Raw genomic sequence first — 23,566 nt, forward strand, 5'->3', positions numbered from 1 at the left:
CGGCGAGAAAGGATTCGGGACTAAGAAGGACTTCTAAACATGAACACTTCCACCAGTTATGAAAGAACTCAAAGGGCTCTGACTGTCAGCAGGGTGCAGGACACCCCTGTCCTAGGCTTTCAGTTGAGATGAATGCGGCTGCACTTTATGTACATGCTCAGTAGTGAAGCTTCTTTGCTACAGATCAGAGGAATCCAGTACCGAGAAGGAGCTTACATTTATCTCAGTAACTCTAGAGGGACCAAACAAACAGTCTGTGTTGGTGACCGTTTTGGTGCTTACGGCATTTGGCTTACCGACTCCAGAGCCCTGGTGGTGTCGCTTGATTATTTTTTGTTTACTTCCCCTAGAATGGAAGTAATGATGCAGTGGAATTGGATGAACTCCTTCCAGCTTCCCTGGTGTGAGATGTAGAGAATCTGTGTAGGAGGTATAGCATCCCGGGAGGTGGTCCTATCTTCTTCCCACTTGGTGTGAGATACTATACTATGGGGAGAATTGATCATACTCTGTTTCGTCATGCACCAGCACATAATGCAGACATTGAGAGGCTACAGACTTCAGGCAGCGCTTGCAGACAATCCTTCGTTGGGCAGGCGCCACTTATAGTGCACAACCATGGGTCAGGACTACCCAGCGTTCGACCACTCCACCTACCAGCACCACCCTCTTCACAGCCACAGCTGTCCACATTCTCATATTTGCTTCTTGGTGGTTCTCAAGGAACCGCATTTATTTCAGGGCATGTACAACAGACATATGAAGTCATACATTTTTTTTTTCCATATTAAACATTCTTGGAAATTTTTGGGGTACAGGAAAGAGCATAAAATTAAAACAAAAGACTCATAGAAGGCAACATATGCAGTGAGAGTAAAAACATCCAAAAATCTCAAAAATTACCAAAGGCCCCAGAAGCACATGCAAAACATCCCCCAATATCACAGCAGGGATGTTAACATAGGCGAGCAACCTGCACAGGTATACAGGGGGGCCATCATCACAAAGGACTAGGGGGGTGCACAACGGGAAGGAAGTGATAGATTATGTTACTCTAGTTTCCTTTTTCAGATATATCACAATGATCCTTTCCATCAATGATCCACCAGGGATCCGGGAGAAGGACAGAGAGCAGATGGCGGCCAGGATCCTGGAGCTCACCCTGGAGATGATCTCCTTGATAACCGGAGAGGTGAGAGTCTCCCAGGACACTGCTCTTATCTCTAGGAATAACAGCGGGAAATGACTGGAGAGGTGAAGGATTCTTAGGATCTATGTAGTGATCAGTGTCTCCCCATACACAGGATTACACAGTAGTGAAGAAGTCGTCTGGTGAGTGTGTGACCCCCCGTGTGTCAGGAGGATGGACCCAGAGCCCCATCACCGAGCCTCCACCTCATTCACTGATACATGAGCAGAAGATCCTAGAACTTACCTCCAGGATCACTGAGCTGCTGAGCAGAGAGGTGAGCGCTGCCGGGAATGCTGGGACATTGTACAATAACACAAGGGAGGGGTCTGGGTGATGACTGTGTCATTGTGGGTGTCAGGTTCCTATAAGGTGTCAGGACGTCACTGTCTATTTCTCCATGGAGGAGTGGGAGTATATAGAAGGACACAAGGACCAGTACAAGGACATCATGATGGAGGACCACCAGCCCCTCACATCACCAGGTAAGAGGAGACCTTCCTGATTATAGAGGACAGAGCAGGTGTGAGGTCACCTCCTCCATCATCTCATCATCACATATAGACAATGTATCAGTCACTGTGTATATTTCCTATAGATGGATCCAGTCAGAGAAATCCACCAGAGAGATGTCCCAGTCCTGAAGATTCCCGAGATATTAAAGTGGAACTAGAGAGATGTCCCAGTCCTGGAGATTCCCGAGATATTACACAGGAACCAGAGAGATGTCCCAGTCCTGGAGATTCCCGAGATATTACACAGGAACCAGAGAGATGTCCCAGTCCTGAAGACTTCCAAGATTATCCGGAGGATCCAGAGAGATGCCCCAGTCCTCTATATTTCCATGTTGTTAAAGAGGAACCGGAGGAGAACGTCCCACTGGATCATCAGGTAGGTGGAGCTGAGGTTCCTGTGAATCCTCTATAGATGGATGTAATGAAGCTACTGACCTTCTCCAGTGGTGGTGGTTGTGGGGAGTTGTCACTATTAATGATTTACTGTTTAGATTTTGGTAAAGTTTTAGTTGTTCTGACATCTCATTGACAATTAGTCCTTGTGCAGATAAATGTAGACTTCTGTCGTGTAGATGCAAATAGCACAATGTCAACCAGCGGCATTTACCCCCTGAAATAAAGTAAAAAAGAATATCCACCAAACAAAACTACTATTTCACTAGACAAGTATTAAAGGTAAAAATACTGATATCAAAAGTGACAAACTCTGACAAACTCCTTCAAGCACTTACCGACATTCACCGTTCATGACTTGGGGGTGTTGGGTGTTAGCTCTAAGCAGTTACTTATATAAAATTAACAAAACATGTACGAGGAAGGGGTACAATGCATTGGAGCCATGTGCACAGAGAAAGGAGACTTCCAACTCCACAAATTGGTCAGGGACAAAATCTCCTACACAAATAATGGGGAGTAATGGGCATCCCTGCATGGCGGGGGGGCAGAGACATGTCATTGTCAGGCACCACGGGTAGAGGATCCACTGGACCACCGTGGATGATGACATAAGCCGACAGCTGGGAGCGGAGTCTAAGTGGTACCTGCTTTTCACCAGAGCTTACCGCAAAGCGGGTTGGACTTGCTGCGGTGTGGTACCACCAGGTCGTTCCACAGGCGTGACTTTGTCCGCTTTGGCGGCTAAGGCGTAGTACAAAGTCATGAGGCAGAAGTGTGGTCGGGGACAGGCAAAAGGTCGAGACAGGCAGCACAGATCCAGTGTCGGGGACGTAGAGATAGGTCAGGACAGGCAGCACAGATCCAGTGTCGGGGACGTAGAGATAGGTCAGGACAGGAGTATAAAGGCGTAGTATAAAATCTTGAGGCAGAAGTCTGGTCGGGAACTGGCAGAAGGTCGAGACAAGCAGCACAGGAGCAAAGTCGGGAAGTAGGCAGGGTAGCATGAAATCCCGGCACCACCCTGGCACTTTCTTCCCCTTTAGATGGGTCTCCTGTGAGCATATTATATGAGGAGAAACTTTCCTGACAAAGTCCAGGACCGTTGCCCTCTTGAATTCGAAGTTTAGGCTGTGGACATTGATAAAGTAACGGGCGCCATTGCGCATCAAAAAAAGCAACCACAAGCGGGAGGCAGAGAGAGCGACTGCGGGTGAGGAGTCACATGTACAGCCATAACAACCACTAGAGATGTTTGATCTTCACTTGGAGGAACTAAGATGGACCTTCTCCTGTTTTCTCATGTCCTTCATGTGGGATTTTTTTGCAGGAGATTTTGGTTGGAACAATCAGCGGAGAGGAAATCCCCTCATCAGTGACATCGGAGGGTAAGAGCCTTTCATGTATCTTGTGGGTTATTCCTCTACATTTTATGCTTAATTCCACCTGTTAAAACAGTTTTCACTAGACCTGACACAATGTAGACTACTCCAAGAGGTAGTGACCTGGTGGTTCCCCTGCAAAATCCAGCTCTCTATATTATGGAAAGTAGAGGGCACCAACTGTGTTATATCTATATTCATTTATTGACAGCAGGTCATCTCTAGAATGTATAGGACCAGATATCACTTTGCCATTATGTGTGTTTTTATATTTTTGGATTCTGGGCTCGCCTACAAAGCAGTGTAGCAGAAGCAGGAGCAGGAAGATGTCCTTACCAGCCACCGTACATTTCTATATGCTGAATGTACAGCTCTGATGTGTCATCTGTATGGTGATACACGTCTTGGTTATTGTATAGATAATTATGATGTATGGGTATTTTATTCCAGGTGAAGACCAGATGAACGACTTCTATCCTCCTCTTCATCATGAAGCAGCCGATGATCGATCACAATTTGGACAGTTATCTTCTGATTATGGGCAACGTTTTAAAAATAAACATGATCTTTCCGTTCACGAGAACAGAGAAAAAGGGCCATTTCCATGTCCGGTGTGTGGAAAACGTATTACCAGAAAATCGGCTCTTGTTATACATCAGAGAATTCACACAGGGGAGAAGCCATTTTCTTGCTCAAAATGTGAGAAGAGCTTTACCTATAAATCCGCTCTGGTTGAACACGAGAGGCTTCACACAGGGGAAAAGCCGTTCTCATGTGTAGAATGTGGACAAAGCTTCACCCAAAGGTCAAGTCTTCTGATGCATCTAAGAACTCACACGGGGGAGAAGCCATTTTCATGTTCGGAATGTGGAAAAGGTTTTCGCCAGAAATCTGATCTTGAGCGACATCGTATAACTCACACAGGGGAGCGGCCATTTACGTGTTCGGAATGTGGGAAATGTTTTGTCCAAAGGCCGCATCTTATCAAGCATCAGAGAACTCACACAGGGGAGAAGCCATTTTCTTGTAGTCAGTGCGGGAAATCTTTCAACCGGAAGTCGGCTCTTGTGGAGCATGAAAAAAGTCACACAGGGGAGGAAAACATTCCCCAAGATGATGCATCGAATGCAGAAAATGTTCTGCTTATAAATCCAGTTTTATTAACTATTTAAGAATTCACACGTGTAAAAAGTGACTCTTATGTGGGAAATGTTTTGCCCAGAAATGTTACATTGCGATGTATAGAGGGGAGAAGCAATATGCATGCATTTTATGTGAGGAATATTTAACTAATAAATCTGTTCTAGAGAATGATTAGAGAATTCACACAGGAGAGAAGCCATTTTCATGAGAAGAACGTGGAATGTTTTTGAGATAGAAATCAAGGTCCTAGATTTAAACATCACACAGAGTTCATGTTAACCTCAATAGTAGTGGTGGCGAACCTATGGCACAAGTTTCAAAGATGGCACTCGGAGCCCCTTCTCTGGGCACCCAGGCAATAACCATAGCACAGAGTTGACCAGACAGGACACAAAAGAGTCGGAGGAGGAGTTATTGGAGGTCATGCTCCGGGCCCTGCAATTCTAGGGAAGCTATAATGATGATCTGAATTCCCCATCTTTTATTCTAATGTATTGGTGTCCTCAGGATGCCTATACGATTGAATGTTGTACCAGAGCAGGGAGCAATAAGAAGCTGCTTAAATGGTCTTGTCTTTGGTTGTATTTTTGGCACTCGTTCTCGTAAAGGTTCGTCATCGCTGCTCCATAGGGAAACCATTTTTAGGTTTCAATATTTTAGAAAATTAAAAACAATGGGGCAGATTGATCAAAAGTGTCTAAAGCAGAGGCACACAAACGTGTGGTAGCTGTTATTTTACCATATAGCGCACCTCCCCGTGTCCTTCTATGGGCTCATACACACAGCCGTAGCTTCTAAAGCCCCATGAGCCAGCTGTCGGGGCATAAACCAGGTCCTAGTTTGTAGCTTCTTTGGCACACAAGACGACCCCCCAATGGCACATGGGTCACAAATAAAGGACTGGGGGTAAGTAGTTTGCCGCCGGTGGGAAGTGTAGGTAGCCAGCTGATGACGAATCTAAAGACTTTGTCACCTCTCCAATTATGTGGAGACTTACAGCCATTGATGTTCCACTGGGGGAAATATGCAAATACCAGGATGGGGATGAGGAAAACACTGCATCTTAGCTACCTTGTGAGGCAGCAACCTTAACATCAAGCATGACTTTCAGGAAGCCTAATGACATGATGTGGGATAATCGCTAAACCAGCCTAGTCTCCCTTCGCACCTTCTAATAGTTGCCTTTGTTCATATTTGTACGTTGGCACAGGGAGTGTACTGCAGCCCCTTTGGGTGTTCAATGTTGCCCGAGGCATTTAAAAACCGGCAGACCGAGACCTCCACCATATTAACTCAGATTGTCATTCCCTGTGATGTAATCGGGAAGTGATGATCTGTAACTATGACCGCATGGGGTTTATACAAGACTCCAGGACCTGTCATTTCTGCAGATCTGTAACAATGTGCTGGGGGCAGATGCATAGGAAAACTGCCATATACTGCAATAGAGTTGTAATGCAGTCTATGGTAGGAACAATCAGACCCACTTGGGATAAAGTACCCTAGAGGGGTTGAAAAAATAAACAAGGTTTTCTAGGCTGCATCCAGAGGTGTCCTAGACTTTATCCAAGCACTGAGGTGTACTAGACTGTATCCAGCCATGGAGTTTTTGGATGTTGTCTCCGTTTTTGCATGGGTTTCCTCCCACACTCCAAAACATACTGGTAGGTTAATTAGATTGTGAGCCCCATTGGAGACAGGGACTGATTTGGCAAACTCTGTGCAGCGCTGCGTAATCTGTGTGCGCTATATAAATAAAGGAATTATAAGTATCCGGCCTCTGTGGTGTTTATGACTGCATCCAACCACTGAGGTGTCCTAGGCTGTATCCAACCATGGAGTTGTCCTAGCTTGTATCCTACCATGAGGTGTCTTAAACTGCATCCCGCCACAGAGGTGTCCTACACTGCATCCCAACGCCGAGGTGTCCTACACTGCATCCCAACGCCGAGGTGTCCTACACTGCATCCCAACGCCGAGGTGTCCTACACTGCATCCCAACGCCGAGGTGTCCTACACTGCATCCCAACGCCGAGGTGTCCTAGACTGCATCCCACCGCCGAGGTGTCCCAGACTGCATCCCACCGCCGAGGTGTCCTAGACTGCATCTCGAGGTGTCCTAGACTGTATCCAACCCCCCAGGTGTCCTAGACTGTATCCAACCACTGAGGTGTCCTAGACAGTATCCAATGCCCAAGTCATCCTAAACTGCATCTCACCACCAAGCTGTCCTAGACTGCATCCCACCACCGAGGCATCTAGCTGCCGCAGTGCCCTAGAATGCATTTCACCACCAAGGTGTCCTAGACTGTATAAATCCTACATTGCACTAGCAGCCCATCCAGGTCCACATCTGCAAATAGTTTGTATGTTCTCTCCGTGTTTGCGTAGGTTTCCTCTGGGTCCACCGGTTTCCTCCTACACTCCAAAACATACTGGTAGGTGAATAGATTGTGTGCCCCATTGGGGACAGAGACCGATTTGGCAAACTCTGTGCGGCATCTGTGTGCGCTATACAAATAAAGAATTATTAGTATTATTGTTATCCAGCCTCTGTGGTGTCTTAGACTGTATCCAAGCACTGAGGTGTCCTAGACTGCATCTGCATGTGTGTCTTGATCTCCCGTGTACAGTTAGTGGTTGGCCCCCACCAGGTGTCTCTGAGGTGCTGCAGGACTTGGGGTGCTGGACACTGCATATATATGCTGGTGCACCGCGCCCTGTTGGCGGATGCCGCTGGTGTATTTTGACACTTGTAAACGCACCCCTACTGCCTCACTGTCCAAGATGGAAAAGTCTCAGAGCAGTCACAAACTAGAAGAAGAGTGAAGAAATCAGGTGATACCAAATAAGAAAAGCTGCAGCCATCAACAGAGAGGAGTTACTCACATGTAAGGAGACCCAGCAGGAGGCCGGAGTGCCCCTAGTAGTCACTTACAGCCACAACTGGAGATCCTACGCCATATTACCAAGGAACTCCAACCGATTCTGCATAAAGATCCGAGACTAAAAGAAACATTCCCAGTCCCTCCTCTCCTGTCCTTCCGGGAACCATCAAACCAGAAACAGAAAATGGCCCCTCACCGGCCTGCAAAGCAGGTGTAACACGTGCAGCACATTCACACGGGTGACCAGGTACCTCAATCACAGCAGGTACATGAGAGCAAGGGAACCTTTTCCTGCAGGTCCTCTAATGTGGTCTACTTTATTATGTGTCAGCAGTGTCCAACCACAGGCCTTAATGTTGGGGAAACATCCAGAGCCTCCATCAGCGCATGAACTCGCACCGATCTGATATTAGACATGAAAGGAAAGATCTCCCCGTGGCTGCACATTTCTCCAGAGAGGACCTCACTATGGGAGATCTGCAGATTACTATTATAATGGGACATTACAAGACACAGAGGGAAAGGAAAGAATCCGAGTATAAATTACTGCAGAGATTCAACACCTTACAAAGTGTCTTACCATTCATGGAGCTTCATGACCCCCGACCTCTGACCTGGAGGCCACAAGCAGATAAGAGCCAGGGCTCTGTCTCGCCTCACAGGTTTTTAGTCTGTTTATTGCCGTCCTGTCATAAAAGAGATGTCCCTGTATTTATCAATCTGTTGTTTTCTTGTGAGTTTTTTTTAATCTCTGTGGATAAAATGCTGTGGATTTTCTGTTTCATGTATAACATCATGTCTGATGAAGAGAACTAGTATTCTCCAAAGCTCCAACATCAAATATACTCAGTTCTCCTCATAAAGGTATCATCTGATTCTTCTCTCTTCTTCAGAGCAGTTGTGTCATCTAATAACTAGACCCCGCCCACACTGATCACATGATATATTACATCATCACAGGTCCTTCATCCACCATTTCAATATACACTACATCTGCTGCCTGTCCTACTACTAGGCCCCGCCCCTCAGTGACATCACACTCCCAGGGTCACATGACTAGTGGATAGTGAGCAGGAGCCCCGCCCCTCAGTGACATCACACTCCACGGGTCACATGACTAGTGGAGCTGGAGGACATGTGTGGGGTAGAGAGTGTCCTGCACTGAGGAGAGAAGAGGTAAGTGACCAGAGGAGGGACTACAACTCCCAGCATGCTCCAGGAGCACACACTATATGGAGGGACTACAACTCCCAGCATGCTCCAGGAGCACACACACTATATGGAGGGACTACACCTCCCAGCATGCTACAGGAGCACACACACTATATGGAGGGACTACAACTCCCAGCATGCTCCAGGAGCACACACACTAAATGGAGAGACTACAACTCCCAGCATGCACCAGGAGCACACACACTAAATGGAGGGACTACAACTCCCAGCATGCTCCAGGAGCACACACTATATGGAGGGACTACAACTCCCAGCATGCTCCAGAAGCACACACACTATATGGAGGGACTACAACTCCCAGCATGCTCCAGGTCCCTCCATGTGGGGTCCAGTATGTGCTATCAGTGAGGAGCGGCACAGTCCAGCGCCATCACTCCTCCCTCAGTCCAGTGACCTCCCCTCCAGTGTCTGGAGAATCCCCATCTGGCACATCACACATGCCATGGACACAATTGCTTCATATAGAGTTTGCTCTTAGTTCTTGTCATGTTTCCTCAGGTTCTATAGATCCAGGACTCCCAGAGGTTTCTCCTAAAGATGATCCTTTCCATCAATGATCCACCAGGGATCCGGGAGAAGGACAGAGAGCAGATGGCGGCCAGGATCCTGGAGCTCACCCTGGAGATGATCTCCTTGATAACCGGAGAGGTGAGAGTCTCCCAGGACACGGCTCTTATCTCTAGGAATAACAGCGGGAAATGACTGGAGAGGTGAAGGATTCTTAGGATCTATGTAGTGATCAGTGTCTCCCCATACACAGGATTACACAGTAGTGAAGAAGTCGTCTGGTGAGTGTGTGACCCCCCGTGTGTCAGGAGGATGGACCCAGAGCCCCATCACCGAGCCTCCACCTCATTCACTGATACATGAGCAGAAGATCCTAGAACTTACCTCCAGGATCACTGAGCTGCTGAGCGGAGAGGTGAGCGCTGCCGGGAATGCTGGGACATTGTACAATAACACAAGGGAGGGGTCTGGGTGATGACTGTGTCATTGTGGGTGTCAGGTTCCTATAAGGTGTCAGGACGTCACTGTCTATTTCTCCATGGAGGAGTGGGAGTATATAGAAGGACACAAGGACCAGTACAAGGACATCATGATGGAGGACCACCAGCCCCTCACATCACCAGGTAAGAGGAGACCTTCCTGATTATAGAGGACAGAGCAGGTGTGAGGTCACCTCCTCCATCATCTCATCATCACATATAGACAATGTATCAGTCACTGTGTATATTTCCTATAGATGGATCCAGTCAGAGAAATCCACCAGAGAGATGTCCCCGTCCTGAAGATTCCCGAGATATTACACAGGAACCAGAGAGATGTCCCAGTCCTGGAGATTCCCGAGATATTACACAGGAACCAGAGAGATGTCCCAGTCCTGGAGATTCCCGGGATATTACACAGGAACCAGAGAGATGTCCCCGTCCTGGAGATTCCCGAGATATTACACAGGAACCAGAGAGATGTCCCAGTCCTGAAGATTCCCGAGATATTAAAGAGGAACCGGAGGAGAACGTCCCACTGGATCATCAGGTAGGTGGAGCTGAAGTTCCTGTGAATCCTCTATAGATGGATGTAATGAAGCTACTTACCTTCTCCAGCAGCAGTGGGTGGAGGGTCTATGGCTCCTCTTAGTATTATTAGTGGAGGAAGAGTATGGAATTGTAGTAATAAGTCGGATCTATTTAGTACATCACCTGCAGGTCTCCATCTTCTCCCTTAATGAACTTCACCATAGAACCTGACTTGGGTCACACTAGGATGGTGGTTGGTGGTAAGGGGCTGGTGCTCAGTACTTGCCCCCAGGCCCCGGTTGATCTTTCTCTCACACACATCTGTATCTTTCTCTTATTTGCTTCTAACAATCCTGTCAGTCCTTTCCCTCACACGTATCTGTGTCTCTCATTATAGGATCCTGTCAGCAGAGTAATGGCCGCCTTATCTCTCTAGTGTAGGAAACCCTTGTCCCTATGATAACAGAGATTATCTCTCTACACGTTTGTCTCTCTCTTCTCTTTCATCTCTAGACCTTGTTCTTATTCTCCTCTCCAACTTTTACCTCAGGATCATCGTCTCTCCCTTCTCTCCCACCATCTCCCTCAGATTTCCCTCTTTCCCTCCTTTCTCTTCTCATTCGCCAATTCTTCCAGGGGGAGGAGTAATGAGCATGACCTGAAAAGGTTGGCAGCTCTCCTAGCTAAGCTTGGTTGTGCTGTGCTCCAATACAATCCATTAATCAGTTTACAAAGAAGAACAAAATCAACAAACATCTCCTCCTGCAGGAGATTATTCCCCTTAGTTCCTGGTTCTGGAGGTTTCTGTCCATCACTTGGATATAAGAGAATCTCTGGAGACATTTCCTTGTTTTCTCATGTCCTTCATGTTGGATCTTTCCAGGAAAGTTGTGGTGGAAGGAGGAGCGGAGAGGAAATCCCCTCATCAGTGACAGAGGAGGGTAAGAGCCTTTCATGTATCTTGTGGGTTATTCTTCCCTTATACATTGCAGGGAGAGGTCACATCCAGGGGTCGGATCAGTCTGTATCTATATCTCCTCCGTCCCAGGTAGAGAGCGATGGCATCATCTTGGCGATTCTCGCAAATAGAAAACTCAATGTCATCACTGTCTCTCTGGATGGGGCAGAGGGAGGAGGTGGGCACTGATATAATATAATATGATACTGATATGTGGACCAGTAAGCGCGGGCATGGACGTTACATCTCTATAACTGCCCACTGGGTTAATGTGGTGGTGTGCTAGGAATCCCTGTGGGGCAAATACTTTCACCACTAAGGATTGCAGGACATCACTCCTGGCCTCCTTTTACCTCCTCTTCCAGTCATTGTTAGACCGGCACCACCAGTTTTGGCTGCACAAAGGGCCAGCGCCTCGTATGCAATGGACAAACCTGGTATTAGTTGCTCCATGTGACAGATATGGAGATCTACAAGGAAATTGTAGAAGACAAATCTGACTGCACAACCAAGGACGGGGAAGATGTGGTGTGTGATGTGTACAGAGAATAACAGGCTTAACATGAGCACAGTGCTGCTAGACGCTGCTATTTCTGTAGATGATGATGTAGTAGTAATGTTCTTTCACTTTCACACTGCGCTGAAAAGTATTTTCTCCCTCAACGTGCTAACGTTGTATGAGGAGGGCTCGCGGGGTGACCCCTCATCATACAGAGGCAGGGGTTTGCTGTGAGCATTAACCCCTTGGGAGCGGCAATCTTTTGCCAATTTCACCACATATGGAATTTTTTTTCCAGCTTCCCAGTACATGCCACGGAATAATAAATTCCATCACTGAGAAGTAAAACTATGCAGAAAATAAGCCTCGCACTGCTCTGTACATGGCGACAAATTTTAAATAACTACTAATTACGTATTGGCTTATATTTTAATGACCCATTTGAAAATGAATTATACTTATTCCTGGAATATCCCTTTAATAGCTATGATCTTTCTCTCCATAGATGACTGTATGTTACTGACTGGCTGCTTTACTTCTGTTTGTAACTGGGGAAAAGGAAACTTCCAACATTGATTTATTGACTATATTTTTCAGGTGGTGATAGTACAAGAGGTTCCCATGGACGTCGCCCCTCCTCTCCTTGTGGTGAAGTAAAAGACAATCAGTCACATCTTTCCACAGGGGAGGGAAATCATGGAGATAAGAGAAAGTTCTCATGTCCCAAATGTCCGAGACGATTTACCAAGAAATCAAATTTGGATCAACATCAAAGAACTCACACAGGAGAGAAGCCATATTCATGTATCGAATGTGGGAAGCGTTTTAGAATAAAAAAAGCTCTTGTTAGACATCATAAAACTCACACAGGGGAGAAGAAATTTTCATGTCCTGAATGTGAAAAATGTTTCTTCCAGAAATCAAATCTTGTTTCACATCAGAAACTTCACTTGGGGGAGAAGCCAATTGCGTGTACTGAATGTGGGAAATGCTTTACCCACAAGTCAAATTTTGTTATACATCAGAGAATGCACACAGGGGAGAAGCCATATCCATGTACTGAATGTGGGAAATGTTTTCGAGGGAAATCAGCTCTTGTTAGACATCAGAGAACTCACACAGGAGAGAAGCCATTTTTTTGTACTGAATGTGGGAAACGTTTTACCCAGAAATCAACTCTTCTTTCACATCGGAGAATTCACACAGGAGAGAAGCCATTTTTGTGTACTGAATGTGGGAAATGTTTTACCAGGGAATCCAGTCTTGTTTACCATCAGAGAACTCACACCGGAGTGAAGCCATTTTCATGTTCTGGATGCAGAAAGTGTTTTACTAATAGTTCAAGTCTTGTTAAACACAAGAGAACTCACAAAGGAGAGAAAGCATTTTTATGTCAGGTAAGTGGAAAATCTTGTACCGGAAAAAACTATTTTGTCCAACACTAGAGAACTCACACAGGAGAGGAGCCATTTTCATGTACTGAGTAAGGGAAGTGTTTTAATTCAGAAATCATCTTTTGTTATACATTCGAGAACCCACACAGTAAAGAAGTGGTCTCCTCATCTCCTCCTTATCGTGTGGTCTCCTCATCTCCTCCTTATCGCGTGGTCTCCTCATCTCCTCCTTATCGCGTGGCCTCCTCATCTCCTCCTTATCGCGTGGCCACCTCATCTCCTCCTTATCGCGTGGCCTCCTCATCTCCTCCTTATCGCGTGGCCTCCTCATCTCCTCCTTATCGCGTGGCCTCCTCATCTCCTCCTTATCGCGTGGCCTCCTCATCTCCTCCTTATCGCGTGGCCTCCTCATCTCCTCCTTATCGCGTGGCCTCCTCATCTCCTCCTTATCGCGTGGCCTCCTCATCTCCTCCTTATCGCGTGGCCTCCTCATCTCCTCCTTATCGCGTGGCCTCCTCATCTCCTCCTTATCGCGTGGCCTCCTCATCTCCTCCTTATCGCGTGGCCTCCTCATCTCCTCCTTATCGCGTGGCCTCCTCATCTCCTCCTTATCGTGTGGCGTCTTCATCTCCTCATCTTGTGGCCTCCTCATCTCCTCCTTATCATGTGGCCTCTCATCTTGTAGCCTCTCATCACCCCTCATACTCCCCTATATTGTGGCCCTTAATTCCCCTTTATCTTGTGCCCTCTCATCTCTTCCTCGTCTTGTGGTTTTTCATCTTCCTTCATCGCCTCTCATCTTGTGGCCCCGCATCTCCTCTCATCTTGTGGTCCCTCATGTCCCCTCATCTTGTGGTCCCTCATGTCCCCTTATATTGTGGCCCCAATCCTCATCATTTCCTTGTTTCAAATTGATTTTAAAAAACCATAAACATGACATACTTACCTGTTCCTTTTTCCCAGCAGCTCTCCCCTTCTCATCTTCCTCTGTGACATCAGGGCAACACAACTACAAGGAAGCAATGGTGATGGAGAGAACTTTTTTTTTTGTGGTGTAGCAATTATTTTCTAGTCTAGTTTCTAGTTTGGCTTGATAAACCGCCGGTGAGTGGGAAAAGGCCCCATCGCCGCGACTTGCATCCTCCCTGTATGTGTCACTTTGAAATAAAGACAATTTATCACACAAGAACCGGCGAGTGCCGCGACTTCTTTATAATGTGCAAAGACTCTGGACTTCTTGCTGAGAAGCACCTGCAGCGCGAAGCCTCGAGTGTCGGCTTATTAGACTCCTGATCACGACTGTCTTGTGATTGCTCCTTATTGTCTCCACCGTGAGATTTCTCTTTGGAGTTTTGCTTTTGTTGTATTTTCGAAAGCGATTTTAGTTATATTGTTTCGACTACAGCCCCCGGCTTGTAGCTCGTAACAAGTAGGGATAGAGGATGCGGCTTCCAAAAAAATTAATTTGATGAGCTTCTCTGTCTAGTTCTGGTAAGCTCAACCAAATTAAATTTTCTGTATAGATCAGTGTGTACACATTTTGCCACCAATAAGTAAAACAAAAAAGCAAAAGACGCCCGAGACTTCAGCATACGAGACGCCAGAGACTTGAGCATACGAGAGGTCCAGCTGTGAGAGACATCCGGTTGTCCCACCCGCCCTAGCCTGCCTAACCCAGCCGCCGTGACATTGTCTGTCTGTCATATATAGTAAAACTAGAAGGGTTGTCTTGTAGGGTTGGATGTTCTGTGTCCCTCTATGTGGTCTTCCTATATATTTAGGCCTGATGTAATGTACAGTAGCTCATCCCTTGCACCAATATAGATTGTGTATGTCAGCAACTTCATCTCTTCATGGTATAATACTAATGGATATTGTAGATACATAATATTTAACACTTTGCATGATAAATGTGTTGCACGGTCCGACCGTGCACCGGAACGCCCATTTTAGTGCAAAAATTTGTGTTGCGGTTGCGGACACTTCTTATATACCTGGGCAAGGAGTTTGCACTGAAAAGAAGGCGCAAAGTCTGACAAAAAAAAACGGAGACCGGTGGGCCGTCGGGCGATCCAACTGATTCAGACTGAGCGCGGAATTTAACATTCAAATTGTGTCGCAAGAACAAGCACTTACATGCACCAGGAAGAAGATGGTGAACAACATGTGACTTGTCTGTGTTACTCCCTCCTCAGAGCTCGGCCCCCACCTTTGTGCTCCTGTACAGCTCCACCTCCTGCTTCTTCTCAGAGGTCACACCCTGGTCAACCTGAGATCAGTGGGTGAGGGACAAGCTGTACAGGAGCACAAAGATTGAGAAAGCCTGCAGCTCAGACAAGTCACATGCTGTTTTTTGAAATGAATCCAAACCAAAGCCCAACCCCTGTGACTACCCAAGGATTTTGTCAGGATGCAAGAGTTAGTTATAACACACAATTATATTGTAATGCAAACGCTTAGAAAAGGCAGAGAGGCAGATGTGCACTGCAGGTGTCATGGGCTTTTACAACCTGTCTTTAGTGAAAAATGAGGTCCCTGGTGACCGGTTCCTTTAAGCTACCAAATGGCTTTGTCCTTAAGGAGTTAAAGGAAATCTACCACTAGGATAAAGAATTGTAAACCAAGCACACTGACATACTGGTGAGTGCCCCTTCTGGTAGGTTCTGCTTTTCCTTTAGCTTCTTAGGGCCTTATTTTTACAAGAAAAAGTTTTCACAAATTATGCAAATGAGCCTCCAGGGCTCCAGACTCTATAGATGTCAATGGAGCTTAGAGCCCCGAAGGCTCACCTGCATCATTTTTAAAACCTCTTTTTCTTAAAAGAAACCTACCACTTTAAAATGAGCCTTGTAACCCACAAATACCTTGCAACAGCTCGGGAGGAGCTGATGCTGGACCATATCTTGAATAGGGCCGAATTGCGCTTGAATTTGCGCCGAATTGCCCTGGGTTTTTGGCGCACGCGATCAGATTGTGGCGCATCAGCACCGGCATGCATGCAACGGAAATCAGGGCACGTGGCCGCTGGAAAACCAGACGGATTTGGAAAAACCGCCATATTTAAAAAAAAAAAAAAAGTGTTGCTTGGCATGCGCTTACCTGCATCCGAGATAGGATAGTGGACTTCAGCGCAGCAGCGACACCTGGTGGACATCGGGTGCACTACCTTAGTGAATCCCGGCTGGACCCGAATCAGCGTCGGAGAACCTGCCGCTGGATCGCGACTGGACCGGGTAAGTAAATCTGCCCTATTGTGCCTGTGGAGCTGGTATTCAGCGGATAATTGTTGAAAGGATATAAAAGTGTGGTCCTGGGTGATATCTAGGACTGTGTGTATCCCCTGGGATTTCCAGAATGAAGGGTCTAAGGCACTTTCCACACTTGTGATGCGATCAAAATGAAGAGGAGCAGGCGAGTGCGTCTGGTTTGTTTTTGTTAATCTAAATTGTTGTTTTCCTTAAATAAATGTTCACATTTGCTACTTGCTGTCAAAAAGTTTCATAAAAACTCTCAAAATGCAAAAAAAAAAAAAAAAAATCCCAGCAGATGCACCAACAGGTCACTGGAGGGTAATTTTTTTTTATTAAAACAGTTGCAAGTCATGAATCCTAGTTCTATGTTTCTGCCAGATTATTGTTGTGGCAGGAAATAGTCCTGTGCAAATTTTTAGGAGTGAATGGCGACAAAATAACCTCATTGTGACTTTTTTGAGTTTTTTTTCATACCAAATAATCCCAACAATAATAAAAGGACTTATTAGTATCATAAATACCCCCACTGTCTGTAAGTTCTGTGGGAATATTTTGAATAAAGTTTTATTCAATTAAAAATGAAAAAACACCTTCTATGAAATCATCACAGGTCCTTCCTCCACCACTTCTCTGCTACTTCCTGTCCTCCGTAAGACCCCGCCCCCTCAGCGACGTCACACTGACAGGGTCACATGACTAGTGGTTAGTGAGCGGGAAGACTTGTGTGAGGTAGATAGTGAGTAGTGTGAGATAAGTGACCAGAGGAGGGACTACAACTCCCAGCATGCTCCAGGAGCACACATTATATGGAGGGACTACAACTCCCAGCATCATCCAGGAGCACATACACTATATGGAGGGACTACAACTCCCAGCATGCTCCAGGAGCACACACACTATATGGAGGGACTACAACTCCCAGCATGCTCCAGGAGCACACACACTATATGGAGGGACTACAACTCCCAGCATGCTCCAGGAGCACACACACTATATAGAGGGACTACAAGTCCCAGCATGCTCCAGGATTGCACATACTATATGGAGGGACTACAACTCCCAGCATGCTCCAGGAGCACACACACTATATAGAGGGACTACAAGTCCCAGCATGCTCCAGGATTGTACACACACTATATAGATGGACTACAGCTCCCAGCATGCTCTAGGAGCGCAAACACTATATGGAGGGACTACAGCTCCCAGCATGCTCTAGGAGCTCACACACTATATGGATGGACTACAACTCCCAGCATGCCCCAGGTGCACATACACTATGTGGAGGGACTACAACTCCCAGCATGCTCCAGGAGCACACACACTATATGGGGGGACTGCAGCTCCCAGCATGCTCCAGGAGCACACACACTATATGGAGGGACTACAACTCCCAGCATGCTCTAGGAGCACACACTATATGGAGGGACTACAACTCCCAGCATGCCCCAGTAGCGCGCACACTATATGGAGGGACTACAACTCCCAGCATGCTCCAGGAGCACACACACTATATGGAGGGACTACAACTCCCAACATGTTCCAGGAGCGCACACACTATATGGAAGGACTACAACTCCCAGCATGCTCCAGGAGCACACACACTATATGGAGGGACTACAACTCCCAGCATGCTCCAGGAGCGCACACACTATATGGAAGGACGATGCAGTGCGGTGCAGGAAGGAGAGAAAAGAAGAAGCTGCAGTGTGTGGTGCATGGATGAGTGAAGAAGCTGCAGTGCGTTGCAGGAGGAGAGAAGAAGCTGCAGTGTGCGTTGCAGGAGGAGGAGAAGAAGCTGCAGTGTGTGGTGCAGGGAGGAGGAGAGGAGAAGCTGCAGTGTGCGGTGCAGGGAGGAGAGAAGAAGCTGCAGTGTGCGGTGCAGGGAGGAGAGAAGAAACTGCAGTGTGTGGTGCAGAGAGGAGAGGAGAAGCTGCAGTGTGCGGTGCAGGGAGGAGAGAAGAAACTGCAGTGTGTGGTGCAGAGAGGAGAGGAGAAGCTGCAGTGTGCGGTGCAGAGAGGAGAGGAGAAGCTGCAGTGTGCGGTGCAGAGAGGAGAGAAGAAGCTGCAGTGTGGTGCATGGAAGAGAGGAGAAGCTGCAGTGTGCGGTGCAGAGAGGAGAGAAGAAGCTGCAGTGTGGTGCATGGAGGAGAGAAGAAGCTGCAGTGTGTGGTGCAGAGAGGAGAAGCTGTAGTGTGCGATGCATGGAGGAGACAAGAAGCTGCAGTGTGCGGTGCATGGTGGAGAGAAGAAGCTGCAGTGTGTGGTGCATGGAGGAGAGGAGAAGCTGTAGTGTGCGGTTTATGGAGGAGACAAGAAGCTGCAGTGTGTGGTGCATGGTGGAGAGAAGAAGCTGCAGTGTGTGGTGCATGGAGGAGAGGAGAAGCTGCAGTGTGTGGTGCAGGGAGGAGAGAAGAAGCTGCCGTGCGGTGCAGGGAGGAGAGAAGAAGCTGCGGTGCAGGGAGGAGAGAAGAAGCTGCAGTGTGCAGGGAGGAGAGAAGAAGCTGCCGTGCGGTGCAGGGAGGAGAGAAGAAGCTGCGGTGCAGGGAGGAGAGAAGAAGCCGCGGTGCAGGGAGGAGAGAAGAAGCCGCGGTGCAGGGAGGAGAGAAGAAGCTGCGGTGCAGGGAGGAGAGAAGAAGCCGCGGTGCAGGGAGGAGAGAAGAAGCCGCGGTGCAGGGAGGAGAGAAGAAGAGGCGGTGCAGGGAGGAGAGAAGAAGAGGCGGTGCAGGGAGGAGAGAAGAAGAGGCGGTGCAGGGAGGAGAGAAGAAGCTGCGGTGCAGGGAGGAGAGAAGAAGCTGCTGTGTAGGGAGGAGAGAAGAATCTGCGGTGCTGGGAGGAGAGAAGAAGCTGCGGTGCAGGGAGGAGTGAAGAAGCTGCGGTGCAGGGAGGAGAGAAGATGCTGCGGTGCAGGGAGGAGAGAAGAAGCTGCAGTGTGCGGTGCAGGGAGGAGAGAAGAAGCTGCAGTGTGCGTTGCAGGATGAAGAGAAGAAGCTGCAGTGTGCGTTGCAGGCGGGAGAGAAGAAGCTGCAGTGTGCGTTGCAGGCGGGAGAGAAGAAGCTGCAGTGTGCGTTGCAGGCGGGAGAGAAGAAGCTGCAGTGTGCGTTGCAGGCGGGAGAGAAGAAGCTACAGTGTGCGTTGCAGGCGGGAGAGAAGAAGCTGCAGTGTGCGTTGCAGGCGGGAGAGAAGAAGCTGCAGTGTGCGTTGCAGGTGGGAGAGAAGAAGCTGCAGTGTGGAGCAGGCGAGAGAGAAGAAGCTGCAGTGTGGAGCCGGCGGGAAAGAAGAAGCTACAGTGTGCGTTGCAGGTGGGAGAGACGAAGCTGCAGTGTGCGTTGCAGGCGGGAGAGAAGAAGCTGCAGTGTGGAGCAGGCGAGAGAGAAGAAGCTGCAGTGTGGAGCAGGCGAGAGAGAAGAAGCTGCAGTGTGGAGCCGGCGGGAAAGAAGAAGCTGCAGTGTGGAGCAGGCGAGAGAGAAGAAGCTGCAGTGTGGAGCAGGCGGGAGAGAAGAAGCTGCAGTGTGGAGCAGACGGGAGAGGAGCAGCTGCCGTGTGGAGCATGCGGGAGAGGAGCAGCTGCCATGTGGAGCAGGCGGGAGAGGAGCAGCTGCCGTGTGGAGCAGGCGGGAGAGGAGCAGCTGCCGTGTGGAGCAGGCGGGAGAGGAGCAGCTGCCGTGTGGAGCAGGCGGGAGAGGAGCAGCTGCCGTGTGGAGCAGGCGGGAGAGGAGGAGCTGCCGTGTGGAGCAGGCGAGAGAGGAGGAGCTGCCGTGTGGAGCAGGCGGGAGAGGAGCAGCTGCCGTGTGGAGCAGGCGGGAGAGGAGCAGCTGTCGTGTGGAGCAGGCGGGAGAGGCGCAGCTGCCGTGTGGAGCAGGCGGGAGAGGCGCAGCTGCCGTGTGGAGCAGGCGGGAGAGGCGCAGCTGCCGTGTGGAGCAGGCGGGAGAGGCGCAGCTGCCGTGTGGAGCAGGCGGGAGAGGAGCAGCTGCCGTGTGGAGCAGGCGGGTGACGAGCAGCTGCAGTGTGGAGCAGGCGGGTGACGAGCAGCTGCAGTGTGGAGCAGGCGGAAGAGGAGCAGCTTCAGTGTGGAGCAGGCGGGAGAGGAGCAGCTGCAGTGTGGAGCAGGCGGGAGAGGAGCAGCTGCAGTGTGGAGCAGGCGGGAGAGGAGCAGCTGCAGTGTGGAGCAGGCGGGAGAGGAGCAGCTGCAGTGTGGAGCAGGCGGGAGAGGAGCATATCTTCAGTCCAGTGACCTCCGGGGCTGTGGAGTCAGGAAGCAACACTTCCCACTCCGATTCCTCAATTTACCTAACTCTGACTCCACAGTCCGTTTCTCCTGGAGACTCTTCCTTCCCAGCCTTTGATTCCTCTGATCTGTAGTAGAGAAGCTTCACTACTGAGCTTGTACATGAACTGCGGCCACATTCATCTCAACTAAAAGCCCAAAAGAAAATGCACAACCTGTAGCCGTCTGCCATGTGTTGCAATACACTGCCTGCTGAGAGTCCCAGGACACTTCTATCCTAGATGCAGCTGAGCACTCCTTTTGGGTCCTTGTCCTTCTGGGTTATTGTCTTCTCTGGGAGTCTCCAGTAACTGTCTGCTATGGGGTCTTCCGTATTAGTATTGTCTGCTCTTGGGGTCTCTGCATTATTATTCTTGAGTGGTTTAGGGTCTCCAGTACGATTATTATCTTCTCTGGGGTCTCCACTATTTAGTTGTTGTATTGGTATTAATTCCTGTATTGTGGTACTATATATACTTATATATATATATATATATAAGCCGAGTTTTTCAGCACCAAAAATGTGCTGAAAAACCTCACCTCGGCTTATACACGAGTCAATGAAAAAAAAAAACTTCTATACTCCCCCTCCAGCGGCCCCGATGCTCAGCGCAGCTCCCCGATGTCGTCGCGGCTCCTCTTCTGTCTTCCCAACGGCTCCTCTTCTGTCTTCCGTCTTCTGTAACAGCTGGCATAGACGCGACCTTGTTATCTGCCAGCTGGCGCATACCAGGTCAGCATCGGGCGCGTCGTAGTATGCGTCTGCCAGCTGTTATAGAAGACCGAAGAGGAGCCGGGGGGAAGACAGAAGAGGAGCGCCGTCATCGGGGAGCTGCCGGAGGGTGAGTATATAAGTTTTTTTTTTAAGGCTCTGGCTGGCTGTATACTACAGGGGGCAGGCTGGGCTGGCTGTATACTACAGGCGGCAGGCTGGGCTGGCTGTATACTACAGGGGGCAGGCTGGGCTGGCTGTATACTACTAAGGGCTTGCTATATACTGGGAAGCTGTGACCTATGCATTTCCCACCCTCATCTTTTACTCGAGTCAACAGGTTTTCACAGTTTTTGGTGGGAAAATTAGTGGTCTCGGCTTATACTTCGGTCGGCTTAAACTCAAGTATATAGAGTATTTATAATTTCTGGGGTGGTATTTTGTGCTGTTCTATGGTTGTTGGTGCATCTAGGGTGCTGGTTACTGGTGCAGCCCCTTACAGGAAATCTACCATTAGGAATCTACTAACTGTTGTAGATATTATTGTAGATTCCTGTTTCTATAGGCTTTCCTACACTATCTTTAGCTAATATATTTACCTAGTCTAACTAACTAAAATTTTAATTTTTGTAATATGCAAATTGAGGCGGTCTGTGTGCTGGAAGCTAAGGCCTCTTCATGCCCCAGTAGCCTCTCTTGCACGTTCCCGGCAAGCTTGCTAATTTTTCCGTACATGCAGCCTCGCTGCCAGAGTCTCCCTTTTTATTAAGGCAAAGAAATTTGTAAACACGAATTTACAAGTCCAGAGGTTCAGAGAGTCCAGAAAAGCACAAATACTCACCGGACGCAGCCGCTGGTGGCGTCTCTGAAGCCCATTGCAGGACTCATTCATCTATGATGAAGCCGGCAACGGGACATGGAGGTACTGGGCATGTGCGCGCACAATTAACAAGCGCGAGAGGAACGCAGAGAGGCTACTGGGGTGTGAGGTAGCCTAATCTCCCGCCGCACGGACAAGGCCCAGTAGCCTCTAAAACTAATTTATATATTATGTAGATTTGACTAGGTAATAATATTAGCTAAAGAAAGTGTAGGGTATGCAATAGAAACAGGAACCTACCATCAGATATACCACAGTTAGTAGATTACTGATAGTAGTTGATCAGTATGACACTGCAGCCTAAATCACCCCTGGCCTAAATCCTTGGATCAGGAAAAGAACAGACATATACACTCACTGGCCACTTTATTAGGCACCTGTCCAACTGCTCGTTAACACTTAATTTCTAATCAGCCAATCACATGGGGGCAACTCAGTGCATTTAGGCATGTAGACATGGTCAAGACAATCTCCTGCAGTTAAAACCGAGCATCAGTATGGGGAAGAAAGGTGATTTGAGGCCTTTGAACGTGGCATGGTTGTTGGTGCCAGAAGGGCTGGTCTGAGTATTTCAGAAACTGCTGATCTACTGGGATTTTCACGCACAACCATCTCTAGGGTTTACAGAGAATGGTCCGAAAAAGAAAAAACATCCAGTGAGCGGCAGTTCTGTGGGCAGAAATGCCTTGTTGATGCCAGAGGTCAGAGGGGAATGGGCAGACTGGTTCGAACTGATAGAAAGGCAACAGTGACTCAAATCGCCACCCGTTACAACCAAGGTAGGCAGAAGAGCATCTCTGAATGCACAGTACGTCCAACTTTGAGGCAGATGGGCTAGCAGCAGCAGCAGAAGACCACACCGGGTGCCACTCCTTTCAGCTAAGAACAGGAAACTGAGGAAACAATTTGCACAAGCTCGTCAAAATTGGACAGTAGAAGATTGGAAAAACGTTGCCTGGTCTGATGAGTCTCGATTTCTACTGCGACATTCGGATGGTAGGGTCAGAATTTGGCGTCAACAGCATGAAAGCATGGATCCATCCTGCCTTGTATCAACAGTTCAGGCTGGTGGTGGTGGTGTCATGGTGTGGGGAATATTTTCTTGGTACTGTTTGGGCCCCTTGGTACCAATTGAGCATCGTTGCAATGCCACAGCCTAGCTGAGTATTGTTGCTGACCACGTCCATCCCTTTATTACCACAATGTACCCAACATCTGATGGCTACTTTCAGCAGGATAATGCGCCATGTCATAAAGCTGGAATCATCTCAGACTGGTTTCTTGAACATGACAATGAGTTCACTGGACTCAAATGGCCTCCACAGTCACCAGATCTCAATCCAATAGA

The 23,566-nt window shown here is 48.3% G+C and overlaps 2 protein-coding genes across 2 annotated transcripts in view; both read left to right on the top strand.

The window, feature by feature from the left end:
* The window catches only part of LOC140116870 (uncharacterized), a 401,113-nt gene that overhangs the window by 345,152 nt on the left and 32,395 nt on the right, over positions 1–23,566 (top strand). Inside the window, 1 exon segment of the mRNA XM_072133304.1 lies at positions 12,315–13,114. Coding sequence (XP_071989405.1) covers positions 12,315–13,114 — 800 coding nt within the window.
* On the top strand, positions 1,266–4,805 carry LOC140119850 (uncharacterized). Its single transcript, XM_072139274.1, has 5 exons — positions 1,266–1,466; positions 1,551–1,674; positions 1,788–2,080; positions 3,428–3,485; positions 3,930–4,805. The coding sequence occupies exons 2-5, from the start codon at positions 1,590–1,592 to the stop codon at positions 4,649–4,651; spliced, it is 1,158 nt and encodes a 385-aa protein (XP_071995375.1). The 5' UTR covers positions 1,266–1,466; positions 1,551–1,589; the 3' UTR covers positions 4,652–4,805.

The sequence above is a fragment of the Engystomops pustulosus genome, chromosome 2, assembly GCF_040894005.1.
Source record: "Engystomops pustulosus chromosome 2, aEngPut4.maternal, whole genome shotgun sequence".
Lineage (NCBI taxonomy): Eukaryota > Metazoa > Chordata > Amphibia > Anura > Leptodactylidae > Engystomops > Engystomops pustulosus.

What these genes read in the sequence shown, in the direction of transcription:
- LOC140119850 (XM_072139274.1), top strand. Translation starts at nt 1,590, where the DNA reads ATGGAGGAGTGGGAGTATATAGAAGGACACAAGGACCAGTACAAGGAC. An exon ending in ACGTCCCACTGGATCATCAG is followed by an intron (nt 2,081 to 3,427) that starts GTAGGTGGAGCT and finishes ATTTTTTTGCAG; the next exon opens with GAGATTTTGGTTGGAACAAT. An exon ending in CTCATCAGTGACATCGGAGG is followed by an intron (nt 3,486 to 3,929) that starts GTAAGAGCCTTT and finishes ATTTTATTCCAG; the next exon opens with GTGAAGACCAGATGAACGAC.